General features: G+C 39.1%; 1 protein-coding gene across 5 annotated transcripts in view; it reads left to right on the top strand.

Annotated features, from left to right (window-relative positions):
• The window catches only part of tfec (transcription factor EC), a 68,333-nt gene that overhangs the window by 14,790 nt on the left and 38,397 nt on the right, over window positions 1–15,146 (top strand). For all 5 annotated transcript variants that reach the window (XM_060903203.1, XM_060903202.1, XM_060903204.1 and 2 more), the window contains one exon: window positions 211–396. In XM_060903203.1, the coding sequence (XP_060759186.1) occupies window positions 211–396 (186 nt within the window). The remainder of the gene's footprint in view (window positions 1–210; window positions 397–15,146) is intronic.

Here is a 15,146-nt window from a genome sequence, read left to right as displayed (position 1 = left end):
CTGAGATTTCAATGATAAATTGATACTTCTCCTCAACAGACAATTCGCAGAAACTGTACAATTTAATTTAATCAGTTTTGGATTTACAGACATGAATGCATGTTTAGTCATGTGCAAGTCACTCTTTTCCAAGTAGTACTAATTCCTGCATGAGTCTACATAGTAGCACACATTATTTTGGTTTTCTTTTTCCCCCCCCATTTTTCACAGAACCAGACTTCCAGAATGTTCCAGGGCCACTCCAGTATGCCTGTTTCTCTTACGAGAAATGGTGAAAACGAACAGTGGGATTCTGGCCCATGGTACTCGGCCTGTCACTACCCCTCCACCTCCCAGCATGGCACCTACCATTATTCCCATTCTCCAAACTGGAGCCAGTCCTACTCCAACCGCAAGGTACTTTTAACTCCCTTCATGTTCCTGCTGTTACATACATTCAGCCAAACACATAACCGTACAGAAGAGCTTATTCTAACAGGTATAAAGACTGCTTCCGTTAATGCGGATATCGTCATTAACACCTGAGTGAAGTGGCAGATTTCTGTTGAACTTTCTAGATAACTTGTGCTAAAACAAACAGTAACATATAATGGGATTTTAAAAACTGCTATTCTACCTGTTCTATTCAAGAGTTCTGACATCAATATTCATACAAACCTTATGCAAAGTAACTTTAAGAGCATTTTATAATTGTTATATCTTTTATTTCTTTGTCTTGACATTAGTACTTATTAAAAAAAACTTGTCAATTTCAGATTTTTATAACTAACATGGTTCAGTTCAGTGTCATGACTTTAGCATTCATAAAAATATTATAAATAGTAAAATTATGAGACTTCATGTATTAATGTTAGTGTTATAACTGTTTCATTCCAGCATTATGACATTCATTAAAAAAAATCTTGTGTGTGTGAGTGAGTAAAAGTGTAAAATAACAATTGTGAATGTAAGCAAGAGAAAGAGACCATTTTCACTTTAGTGGAGCCAGGGGTCGATGTAAGCATGACCAACAGATTTTGGTTCGAAAACATTTAAGGCTTATACTTCCTCTAGCTACTTCCTCTCTGGAAAATCCTTTTTATATGCTTCAGGTTCTCATTAACTTTTTTAGAGAATTTTACACACACACACACACACACACACACACACACACACACACACACACACACACACACACACACACACACACACACAATCCTGATTCTAAAAAAAGTTGGGACGTTGTACCAAACATAAGAACAGAATCTAATGATGTGTTTGAAGTCATCAATTAGTAAATAGAAAATAATAAAAATAGAGTAAATAGCCCTATTCCAAAACTGTAATAATCCATATTATGTCAAGAACTGCTCAACTAAGTAAAGAGAAATGACATCCATCATTAAGACATGAAGTGTCTTCTAATTAATAAAAATAAAGAAAAACCACTGAATTAGAAGTATCCAAACTTTTGACTGGTACTGTATATTCAACAGGAATACAATACAATATTTAATGTTCAAACTGATAAACTTTGTCTTTTGTAAATATACACTCATTCTGAATTTGATACCTCCTACATGTTCCAAAAAAGTTAGGACAGGGGCAACAAAAAACTGAGAAAGTTGTGGAATGCTCAAAAAAACACAGCCCCCGCCCCCCCCCCCCCCCCAATTCTACAGATAAACAGGTTAATTGGTAATCGGAAAGGCTCAGTCCTCCACAGGCAAGGATGGGGTGAGGTTCACCACTTTGTGAAAAACTATGTGGGGAAAATAGTTCAACAGTTTAAGCACAATGTTTCTCAACATACAACTGCAAGGATTTTATGGATTTCACCATCAACAATCCATAATATCTTTAAAAGATTCAGAAACTCCAGAGAAATCTCTGTACGTAAGACACTGAATACCCATGATCGCTCAGGTGGAACATAAATAAAAAACATTACTACACAGACTCAGGAACACTTCGGAAAACTGTTGTCATTAAACACAGTTCGTTACTGCATCGACCAATGCAAAGCAAAAACCAAATATCAGCAACATCCAGAAATGCTGCCAAATTCTTTGGGTCCGAGCTGATCTAAGATGAACTGATACAAAGTGGAAAAGTGTGCTCTGCTCTAACATTTCAAACTATTTTTGGAAATTGTGGACATTGTGTCATCCAGGCTAAAGAGTAAAAGGACTACCCAGATTGTTACCAGCACAAAGTTTAAACGCCAGCATCTGTGGTATGGGGTTGTGTTAGTGCACATGGCATGGGTAACTTGCACATCTGTGAAGAGACCATTAATGCTGAAAGGTACATCCAGCTTTTGGAGCAACATGTGTTGCCATCCAGACAACATATTTTTCAGGGATGTCCCTGCTTATACCAACAAGACAATGCCAAGTCACATTCTACATGTGTTACAACAGTGTGGTTTCATAGTAAAAGAGTGTGGGTGCTAAACTGGCCTCTCTGCCTCCCATTGAAAATGTGTGGTGCATTATTAAGTGCAAAATATGACAATGGAGACCCCAGAATGCTAAGCAAATGAAGTCATATATCAAGCAAGAACGAGAAAGAATTTCACTTTCAAAACTTCAAAAATTAGTGTCTTCAGCTCCCAAACACTGACTGAGTGTTTTTAAAAGAAAAGGTGATGTAACACAGTAGTAAACATGCCACTGTCCCAACTTTTTTGGAATGTGTTACAGGCAAAAATTCAGAATGAGAGCATATTTACAAACAACAGGTTTATTTGAATATATTCAATTGAATATAGGTTGAAAAAGATTTGCAAATTGTTGCATTTTGTTTTTATTTACGTTTTACACAGCGTCCCAAAATTTTTGGAATCAGGGTTTTGTGTGTGTGTGTATACACGCATACGTACTACTAGTGCATCTCAAAAAATTAGAATATCATGAAGTTAATTTTTTTTTGTAATTTAATTAAAAAAGTAAACTTTCATATATTCTATATTCATTACATATAAGGTGAAACATTTCAAGCCTTCTTTGTTTTAATTTTGATGATTATGGTTTATAGCTCATGAAAAGCTGAAATCCAGTATCTCAAATTATTAGAATATTTCAAAATCAATAAAAAAGGATTTACAATACAGAAATGTTTAACTTATGAGCTTCTGATTTTCATGAGCTATATCCCATAGTCATGAAAATTAAACCAAAAAAAGGCTATTTCACTTTATGTATAATGAATACAGGATATATGAAAAATTACCTTTTTGAATTAAATTATGAAAAAAAAGAACTTTTTCAAGATATTCTAATTTTTTGAGATCCACCAGTATATGTACCAGTTAAAAGTTTGGACACACCAATTCATTCATGTGTTTTCTGTATATTGACTGTTTTCTACATTGTAGAACACTACTGAAGACATCAAAACTACAGAAAAATAAAGAAAAACTATTGAATTAGAAGGTGTGTCCAAACTTTTGTACTGTATATATGTATATGACATTTTCAAAGCATACCCTAAATAACTAAATAAGAGTAGATTCAGAAAAATATCCAAGGATAAATGAACAATGCAAGACATGAACTGGAATTATCTCTTCATATTTATATCAAGACTGTTAAAAAGCAAGTTCATTGTTATCTAACTTCACATTCTCACAAACAGCATATTTATTGGCATTAGAAGTTAAACCTACTTAAGGGTGGGCAACAGTTTTAGAAATGAAAAATGGATGCCTCAGTGTATGTGTTTATATCTGTGACTTTTCACATCGCCACAAATGAGTGAATGTGAAGGCTGAACCTTTTGTCTTGCCTGCTACTCTGGTATTTAAGCCCATAATGTGATTACAGATGAATGCAGATATCCGCAAACTGACGCAGAAACCACCCAAATGGCTCTTTGTGTTGTAGGAGATATTTTTCAGGAATTCTTACCCACAGGATTTTGTGGCAGCATTGGTTCAGCTAAAAGTCTGCTAAGCACTGACAGGTTGGCTCAGTGTAATCATGCTATTTGGATATTACGGTATGTGTATGTGTGTGGGCATTTCCAACTATATTGCACATGTAGATCTAGGGAAAATGAACATGGTGTTTTTACTGTGGATTTTTTTTTTTACTTCCACCTGAGATAGAAGTGAAGCCAAGAAAAAATATCCAACTTCCTGTTGCAGTTTTACCTTCTAAATTTTCAAACGGAGAAAAAAGAGCTATATACTTCAGAGAAGGAGGAAAAAAAGCAGAAGTCGGTTTTGTTGGTCGAGGGGGAGAAAGAGGTGTTGAGGTGGGTTGACTTGGACACTTCAAAGTAGCCCTGAGTTTGGTCAGTTCCACAGGAAGCCTTTCAAGTTTAAAGTCTATATGTGTGTGTGTGTGTGTATATATATGTGTTTGTGTGTGTGCGCACATACATGTGGATGAGAGCGCAGCACAACCTGTGCCTAGGAAGGGAAACTTGTCTTTCAGGAAGAGGGGATCCCCTGAGGCAGTCATGCACAAGCATACACACACACACACACACACACACACACACACACACACACACACACACACACACACACACACTTGGAAACAGACAAAGACACATCCATGGCCATGTATGTACAAGTGGGCCCTGCTGTGAGGCTGATGGAGGGTCAGGGCAGGTTGAGAGATGTGTAATGGGGGGGGGGGGGGGGGAACAGAACTTCATCAGGGGGAGCATGAGGAGGAGGACTGGCTCCTGGCTGCCTGAGCCACTCTGGTTGAGCTGTGATTGGAGACCACCCATCCCTCCTGGCAAAGGGCCAACTGTGACTAGTCATGTCATGCTGTGGCATACTGGGCTGCTGGTTAAGAGAGCAGAACAAGTAATGAATAAAACATTTAGGGGTATCCTTTTGTGGGAAAATAATCCATGTCAGGGTGGTGTGATCCCATTTACCACCCAGAGTTGAATATTTCCCTATAACAGCATGTCCTGAACTGTGTTATTCCTCTCATCCTACAGTAGTTTGCCAACAATAGCAATTTTTACTTTATGGATGAATGCTTATAATTACATTTAATGTTGAACATCTGTGAGACAATTTACAGGTGCATCTCAAAAAATTAGAATATTGTGAAAAAGTTCAATATTTGACTCTAAATTGACCGTAGGTGTGAATGTGAGTGTGAATGGTTGTCTGTGTCTATGTGTCAGCCCTGTGATGACCTGGCGACTTGTCCGGGGTGTACCCTGCCTTTCGCTAGTAGTCAGCTGGGATAGGCGCCAGCTTGCCTGCGACCCTGTAGAAGGATAAAGCGGCTAGAGATAATGAGATGAGATGAGAAGTTCAATATTTTCCATCAGGGGCGGCACGGTGGTGTAGTGGTTAGCGCTGTCGCCTCACAGCAAGAAGGTCCGGGTTCGAGCCCCGTGGCCGGCGAGGGCCTTTCTGTGCGGAGTTTGCATGTTCTCCCCGTGTCCGCGTAGGTTTCCTCTGGGTGCCCGGTTTCCCCCACAGTCCAAAGACATGCAGGTTAGGTTAACTGGTGACTCTAAATTGACCGTAGGTGTGAATGTGAGTGTGAATGGTTGTCTGTGTCTATGTGTCAGCCCTGTGATGACCTGGCGACTTGTCCAGGGTGTACCCCGCCTTTCGCCCATAGTCAGCTGGGATAAGCTCCAGCTTGCCTGCGACCCTGTAGAACAGGATAAAGCGGCTAGAGATAATGAGATGAGATGAGATGACCAACGGTGCACCCCCCCCCAAAAAAAACAACTCAAAATGTTAGATTTCAAGTTTAAGCAAATTACTATTCAAACAGTATAAATACAGCGTATCTCTCAGTCTAGTTCAGTACACGCAACCACAATCATGGGGAAGACTGCTGACTTGACAGTTGTCCAGAAGACGATCATCGACACCCTCCAGAAGGAGGGTAAGCCACAGAAGGTCATTGCTGAAAAGGCTGGTTGGAAAAGGTGCGCAAGCAACAGGGATGACCGCAGCCTTGAGAGGATCATCAATAAAAGTCGATTCAAGAACTTGGGAGAGTTTCATAAGGAGCGGACTGAGGCTGGTGTCAATGCATCAAGAGCCACCACCCACAGACATCTCCAGGAAAGGGGCTATAACATTCCTAATATCAAGCCACTACTGAACCAGAGACACTGTCAGAAGTGTCTTACCTGGGCTAAGGAGAGAAAGAACTGGACTGTTGCTCAGTGGTCCAAAGTCCTCTTTTCAGATGAAAGTAATTTTGCATTTCATCTGGAAATCAAGGCCCTAGAGTCTGGAGCAAGAGTGGAGAGGCACAGAATCCAAGGTGTTTGAAGTCCAGTGTGAAGTTTCTGCAGTCTGTTGGTCCACTGTGTTTTATCAAGTCAGATGGCCCAACATAAGATTAGTGGTGCTAAATTTGCTCCATCTTTAAATAAAGTTTATTATTATTATTATTATTATTATTATTATTATTAAGTCCAAAGTCAACACAGCCATCTACCAGGAGATTTTAGAGCACTTCATGTTCCATCTGCTGACAAGCTTTATGGAGATGTCAATTTCCTTTTCCAGCAGGACTTAGGACCTGTCTACAGTGCCAAAACTACTACCAAATGGTTTACTGACCATGATATTACAGTGCTTGATTGGCCAGCCGCTTCTACTGACCTGAACCTCAGAGAGAATCTATGGAGTATTGTCAAGAGAATGATGAGAAACACCCAACCCAAAAATAGAGACGAGCTGAAGGCTGCTATCAAAGCAACTTGGGCTTCAATAACACCTCAGCAGTGCCACAGGCTGATCGCCTCCATGCCACACTGCATTAATGCAGTAATTTGTGGTAAAGGAGCCCCAACCAAGTATTGAGTATATAAATAAACATACTTTTCAGAAGTTGGACATTTCTATATTGTAAATCCTTTTTTGATTGATCTTAGGAAATATTCCAAAAATTTGAGACACTGGATTTCTGATTTTCATGAGCTATAAGCCATAATCATCAAAATTAAAACAAAAAAAAGGCTTGAAATATTTCACTTTACAAGTAATGCATATAGAATATATGAAAGTTTACCCTTTTGAATTAAATTATGAAAAAATGAACTTTTTCCACGATATTCTAATTTTTTTGTGACGCCCCTGTAGTTCTTGTTCTCGCTTATCAATCTCACCAGCCTCTCATTTTTATCTCTGTTGAAGTTAATAAGACGAACAGTTACAACAAAACCAGAAAGTGTTACAAAGCACTGACTCCTTCCATAAATATTAAATGACTTTTCTTTGTCAAATAATACTGGTTTTAAAAGCATTTTATTATTATTAGCCTTAGACTATGTAGGTAATCAGCCATACAAGTCGCTGTGAATGAGCCGTTACTATAGAAACATAAAATATTAGAACAAGTGAATTAATATAAAGCTATCACTTGAATTACAGCTGGGACTACTGCCTAAGCTACTGTTACAGAAAATTATTCAACACCTTCTGACCAATCAGGGTTATGAAATCAACAGTGCTGATGTATAAGTAATGTTAATGCACATCAAAACTAATCATCATGCACATACATAAGATCACAACATTGTGGAAAAACACAGCTGTATTAGCATTAATTTGATGGTATACACTATATGATGTCGTACAACTACAGGGGTTGATAGTGATTGCAAAAAAAAAAAAATCTTCCATTATCAAGAAGAGTAAGTACAAATGTCAGGGAGTCCTGTTGTGTTTCTATGACAGAGTTGGTTGGAGAAAGATCAAACTGAATGTGACAGATATGAAATCAGTGAACACCACATAAATATAGAAAAACAAACTGCAAATAAAAAAAACCCACTTTTACAGGAGATAATTTAACAAGAGAGCAAACAAAGATGAAAGACTTCATTAGTGAAACTGATTATGACAAAAAGTCACATATTCATACAGAAATTAGAGTTTCTCAACAGTGTGACACACTTTGTGGATTCCAATTAGGCTTCTATGTCTTTTATCACACACCACCTAGATTTGAGTGTTTCCCCAAGATGACTGAAAGACATGACAGACTGGGATGTTCCTATTGCTTTTTTAGTGTGGCAATACCCTATTGTTTTGTGCTTGTTGACTCAAACTTTGATCTATGAAGGTTACTTCCTTCTAATAGGATTAAGGCTGAGTCCCTTTATGTGCTCTGTACTTAAGTACCGTGCGCACTGTGGATCAGGGCCTGACCTGCCAAGCATTACCCTGAGACAAAACAAGGAGGAATTTAACATAAAATTTCAAATAATCCTATCACTATGGCCATAGCAGGTTTGTACCATGTACAGAGAAGACAAGAAGTCGAGTCAAGTCAAGTTTATTTGTATAGCGCTTTTAACAATAAAAATTGTCGCAAAGCAGCTTTACAGAATTTGAACAACTTAAAACATGAGCTAATTTTGTCCCTAATCTATCCCCAATGAGCAAGCCTGTGGCGACGGTGGCAAGGAAAAACTCCCTCAGATGACATGAGGAAGAAACCTCGAGAGGAACCAGACTCAAAAGGGAACCCATCCTCATTTGGGCGACAACAGACAGCATGACTATAACATTAACAGTTTTAACATGAAGACAGTTTCGTTGATGTTGTAACTCTTCATTGATGGAAACTTGAGTGCAAAACTGTTCATGACAACTGCAGTCCTAAAGTTAGCAAGTCAACTGTAGTCCTCAGCCATAAAAGCATTACTGTAAGAGTCCAGAGCGTCCTCCAGGTGTAACCCTCAACTGTCCTCATGGGGCCGTCCTCCACAGGAGCGATGCGATAAAACTCCGACCAGACGAAGCTCAAGTACTGGACACAGATGTGCACTGGGAAAGGGTCAGGTGATATAAAGAAGGACCACCAACTAGTGACTGTCAGCTGAATGAAACTAACTCAACATTGACCTTTATTATTTCACTGTGCTTCATATGTAAACAGTTAGGCATGGAAAGATCACCAAAATACAAAACTATAGACTACAGAATATCATAAGAATATATATGTACTGGATATGTAAAGAAATTCTGTCAATGAAAAATGCTTTTTAAACAATTAAATGAAGTCTCTAAATATCAAATAAATGCACTGCAAAAGCAGTAAAATGTTTTGCTAAACTAAACATCTCGATGGAATGAATACATGGAATGAAGTGTCTCACCCTATGTTCATACTTACAAGTGACATTTTGCTCATTTTAGTTGAAGTTTATCTCTTGTGGCGCGTTGTCACTGTTGTTGCTTGTGTCCAGTGTTTTAATTTCTGAGGACAAACAGTAGTAGCTATGGAGATCTACATTGCCCAGCCAAAAAAAACCCCCCAAAAAACAAAACAAAACAGTTGAACACTAATATTTTGTTGGACCACCTGTAACTTTGATTATGGCACACATTCACCGTGGCATTGTTTCAATAACCTTATGTAACATTACAACATTGATGTCCACCCAGAGATCTTGTCTTGACGAAGGGAGAGTCTGTAAAATCTTCTCCAGCACATCCCAAAGACTTTCAATGGGGTTAAGGTCAAAATTCTGTGGCGGCCAATTCATGGTGAAAATGATTCCTCATGCTCCCTGAACCACCCTTTCACTATTTGTGCCCTAATTTTATGCCTGTTCCATTAGGGAAGAGGAAAAAAATCCATTGATGTGATAACCTGGTCATTCAGGTCATCAGCTGACTCCATTTTTTTTTTTTTGCCCCATAACATTGCTGATCCTAGACCTGACTAACTGAAGCAACCACAGATCATAACACTGCCTCCAGAGGCTTGTACAATGGCCACTATGCATGATGGGTGCATCGCTTCATGTGCTTCCCTTCTGACCCTGATGCACCCATCACTCTGGAATAGAGTAAATCTGGACTCATCAGACCACATGACCTTTTTTTCATTGTTCCAGAGTCCAATCTTGATGCTCCCTAGGAAATTGAAGCCTTGTCTTCTGATTAGCCTCACTAACAAGTGGTTTTCTGATGCATTTAATACCAATCCTGTGAGTTGACCCTTCTGAAACACAGTTACATCTTTTCCATGACCATGGGATACTTCTTCGGACATGATTGTTTAAGAAATGAGGAGCTACTCACTGCATCAGTTCGGTTTAAAAGAACTGCTGACAGCTGAAACATTAATCACTGCAGTAATTTTCCAATCAATGGCTCTTGAGTATTTGCTTATTTAAATCCAAATGGTGACTTTTTTTGGCTAGGCAGTGTATATCAAAAATATATATACATATATCAAAAATAATTTGTTCAACACAAATTGAATAACGGGCGGCACGGTGGTGTAGTGGTTAGCGCTGTCGCCTCACAGCAAGAAGGTCCGGGTTCGAGCCCCGTGGCCGGCGAGGGCCTTTCTGTGTGGAGTTTGCATGTTCTCCCCGTGTCCGCGTGGGTTTCCTCCGGGTGCTCCGGTTTCCCCCACAGTTAACTGGTGACTCTAAATTGACCGTAGGTGTGAATGTGAGTGTGAATGGTTGTCTGTGTCTATGTGTCAGCCCTGTGATGACCTGGTGACTTGTCCAGGGTGTACCCCGCCTTTCGCCCGTAATCAGCTGGGATAGGCTCCAGCTTGCCTGCGACCCTGTAGAACAGGATAAAGCGGCTAGAGATAATGAGATGAGATGAAATTGAATAACACACTAATCAGTGTGAAAATTGGTGGTTTGATTTACATTATATGCTCAGCTTTGTATTCACTTCGTCACAAGATTAGCAAAGCAAGCTAACTGTACTAGCTACGTCCACTTACCAGAGGCACCAATAATCTTTGCTACTTCCTTCCAAGCTTTATTTTTCCTCAGGTTTTGATACATATTTAATAAAAGGTCATATATGACAGGGCAAGATGAAACAATGGTTCTAAAATTTTCTTCCATTTTTGTGTGTCAAACTGTAAATGGGAATTACTTGCAGATACTAAAGTTGTGAGTGGGGAACTGAAGAAATGTTGGACCACATTTGCCATAGAATTGGTCTGAGAAATCTTTTGAGAAAGTCGTTTGAATTTGTTCTTTCACCAAGTCGTATAAAATTTGCATTTGCTCCATGTCTCCATGTCAGGCATGTCGAAAATGAATGGCTTATCATGGTGAGTGCAGCAAATGGACAGGAAAGGATGCAGTTGCAGTTCAGTATTTTACTTAGCACAGACAGGCAAACAGATCTAAAGAGTAAACCTAGTACAATGGTAAAAAAAAAAAAACAACAGTCTAAAGATCCAGCAATTGGCAGACAGAATATCAGAGACAAGACGGGTATCAAAAACCAGTAAGCTAAAACAGGAATCAAAAACAGGATAACAATACAGAACAAAAGGCTTGGTGAGGTCAGACTAGACAGTCCTGAGCAAGTGTTTCACAAATGGCATATATGAGAAGAGTCCTTATATACTGTGTGCTTGATGACCTGAAAAGAAAGACATGTATAAATCATCAGTACTCAGGAAAACTTGAGAATATGTGTTATTGGGGTCTGTATTCTGTGTTGGCCATGTTTCTATGCTGTGTGATTTCATGGAAAATGGAGTCTTTAGTAGACTCTGGTGCAGATGTAGCACTTGTTAATTTGTTGCTCGCTAGTGGTAATGTAAGTTAAGTCTTTTGCACAGGACACAAAGCTGAAACATAAATACTTGCTTTCTGATCGAGATTAGTGAAAGTGCTGAGAGGTTGAGTGCAGGCAGGCAGAAGACCAGTGTGGTTAGCTGGAGATTAAGACCTATTTAACAGAAACTAAATGGGCTGTGATGGCACTGAGCCACATGGCGAGTAAGATGTTTCACCGTATCCTATACCCATAGGCCCTCACAGCACCAGCAGCTTTACCCCAGTGTAACCAGAAAGCTCCCGCTCGACTCTCTCCTCCCTGGCATTGGTAGGTCCCGCTAATGAGCCTACATACTCTCCTTTATGAGATTAATGCAGTACATGGAGCAGGTGTCTGCCAAAATTCCAGCCCTATTTAAACCACCCGGCCCATACCAGCCCTGTAATCCTATTAGCTCTAATTGAGTGAAGTCGGCAGTCTTTTTTCAGTTTAACCAAGTTCAGCCACTAATAGGATTCAAAAGAAAAAAAAAAAAGGCTCAATGCATGGAATATGTGAGGTTTTAGGAAGGAGACAAGGGCATCTCTATGTCCAAGGGTTCCTGAGGGGGTAAACTAGCCAAAGATGCTGAAAGAGATGCATTAAGGACATGCTTTAATGCTTTCCACTCTCTCTTTCTCACACAAACACATACTATAATAAACTACAGCATAGCAGTCTCATGTGACTACTTTTTTTCATGCTTCTGACAGCGTGAGACAGTTCATGATCATATATAAATATATATATATATATATATATATATATATATATATATATATGATCATGAACTGTCTTTGAAACTTCCACATCATTGCATTCCGTTTTTATTTACAATTTGTACTTTGTCCCAACTTTTTTGGAATCTGGGTTGTATGTATATATATATATATATATATATATATATATATATATATATATATATATATATATATATATATATATGTATATATATATAAAACCCAGATTCCAAAAAAGTTGGGACAAAGTACAAATTGTAAATAAAAACGGAATGCAATGATGTGGAAGTTTCAAAATTCCATATTTTATTCAGAATAGAACATAGATGACATATCAAATGTTTAAACTGAGAAAATGTATCATTTAAAGAGAAAAATGAGATGATTTTAAATTTCATGACAACAACACATCTCAAAAAAGTTGGGACAAGGCCATGTTTACCACTGTGAGACATCCCCTTTTCTCTTTACAACAGTCTGTAAACGTCTGGGGACTGAGGAGACAAGTTGCTCAAGTTTAGGGAGAGGAATGTTAACCCATTCTTGTCTAATGTAGGATTCTAGTTGCTCAACTGTCTTAGGTCTTTTTTGTCGTATCTTCCGTTCTATGACGCGCCAAATGTTTTCTATGGGTGAAAGATCTGGACTGCAGGCTGGCCAGTTCAGTACCCGGACCCTTCTTCTACGCAGCCATGATGCTGTAATTGATGCAGTATGTGGTTTGGCACTGTCATGTTGGAAAACGCAAGGTCTTCCCTGAAAGAGACGTCGTCTGGATGGGAGCATATGTTGCTCTAGAACCTGGATATACCTTTCAGCATTGATGGTGTCTTTCCAGATGTGTAAGCTGCCCATGCCACACGCACTAATGCAACCCCATACCATCAGAGATGCAGGCTTCTGAACTGAGCGCTGATAACAACTTGGGTCGTCCTTCTCCTCTTTAGTCCGAATGACACGGCGTCCCTGATTTCCATAAAGAACTTCAAATTTTGATTCGTCTGACCACAGAACAGTTTTCCACTTTGCCACAGTCCATTTTAAATGAGCCTTGGCCCAGAGAAGACGTCTGCGCTTCTGGATCATGTTTAGATATGGCTTCTTCTTTGAACTATAGGGTTTTAGCTGGCAACGGCGGATGGCACGGTGAATTGTGTTCACAGATAATGTTCTCTGGAAATATTTCTGAGCCCATTTTGTGATTTCTAATACAGAAGCATGCCTGTATGTGATGCAGTACCATCTAAGGGCCCGAAGATCACGGGCACCCAGTATGGTTTTCCAGCCTTGACCCTTATGCACAGAGATTCTTCCAGAGTCTCTGAATCTTTTGATGATATTATGCACTGTAGATGATGATATGTTCAAACTCTTTGCAATTGTACACTGTCGAACTCCTTTCTGATATTGCTCCACTATTTGTCGGCGCAGAATTAGGGGGATTGGTGATCCTCTTCCCATCTTTACTTCTGAGAGCCGCTGCCACTCCAAAATGCTCTTTTTATACCCAGTCATGTTAATCACCTATTGCCAATTGACCTAATGAGTTGCAATTTGGTCCTCCAGCTGTTCCTTTTTTGTACCTTTAACTTTTCCAGCCTCTTATTGCCTCTGTCCCAACTTTTTTGAGATGTGTTGCTGTCATGAAATTTCAAATGAGCCAATATTTGGCATGAAATTTCAAAATGTCTCACTTTTGACATTTGATATGTTGTCTATGTTCTATTGTGAATACAATATCAGTTTTTGACATTTGTAAATTATTGCATTCCATTTTTATTTACAATTTGTACTTTGTCCCAACTTTTTTGGAATCGGGGTTGTATATTTTATATATATATATATATATATATATATATATATATATATATATATATATATATATATATGCTTTTAATACGGAATCAAGAAACCAAAGAGGCAATTTTTCGAAATGTAGGTGATACTTATACCAACCTATTAAAATAAACCCACTTTGCGTCTTGTAACTTTTGCATCTACTTTTCTGTATGCTATCCTGATCAGTGTGATAGGGTGTGTCTATTCAGGAATAAAATCTGATTCCTGAACACATCACTAAAGGTCTTTCCATCCCCATCAGCCAGCATCTCTCGACAGCGATTAGGCCCAGGCAGTGCTCTGACACAGTTCCTGAAACAGCTGTCCTTTTCAGAAAAGAGCCCTTCTGGGGTGACGGATGTTCTCGTGAATATAATTATCCAGAAAGATTCATTTTGATATGTCTACTTTGTCTAACACATGATGGGAGCGGGAGAGGGATGATTCCCCAGCCTGGGAGCACTGCTTCTGTGATTGCTGCTATGGAGAAAATAACACGGATAATGTCTTCTAAATACATTCAAATACAGATAAGAACAGGAGGCAAACTATATGTGTGTGTGTGTGTGTGTGTGTGTGTGTGTGTGTGTGTGTATAAAGCTTGTCAGATATATTCACAGGGCATATGGCTGAGGCTTAAAGTGTGCATCAGGACTGAGAGCTCACTGGACACAACAAAACAGTCACACAAGTGTGAGGTTTTTAATTCACACAGGTGTCAGTGAGTGACACCTCACAATGCACTTTTGTTGTTTTGTATCCAAATGAAAGTCATATCTTACCTGTCCGTGTTCTCACTTCTTGAAGGCCGATCTTGTGGCCGATTGTTTTGAAACGATCTGACTTTCAGTTCTTCGTTCAGTTCTCCGTTCATTCACTTCTTCCACGTAAGGGCGAGATATTGCTGCTGAGACAAGCATATCCAGCGGAGAAAGCATAAGGCTGGTCCACTTATTCTCCATTTTCTCCATACTGAGTACTCCGCCATTACTGCTTGGCTCAGGCAATTACTAAAACCTGGGACGGGACATCACCGGTTT

Source organism: Neoarius graeffei, chromosome 21 (assembly GCF_027579695.1).
Source record: "Neoarius graeffei isolate fNeoGra1 chromosome 21, fNeoGra1.pri, whole genome shotgun sequence".
Classification (NCBI taxonomy): domain Eukaryota; kingdom Metazoa; phylum Chordata; class Actinopteri; order Siluriformes; family Ariidae; genus Neoarius; species Neoarius graeffei.
The sequence above is the reverse complement of the archived record's forward strand: the minus strand, read 5'-3'. Positions and strand labels throughout refer to the sequence as shown.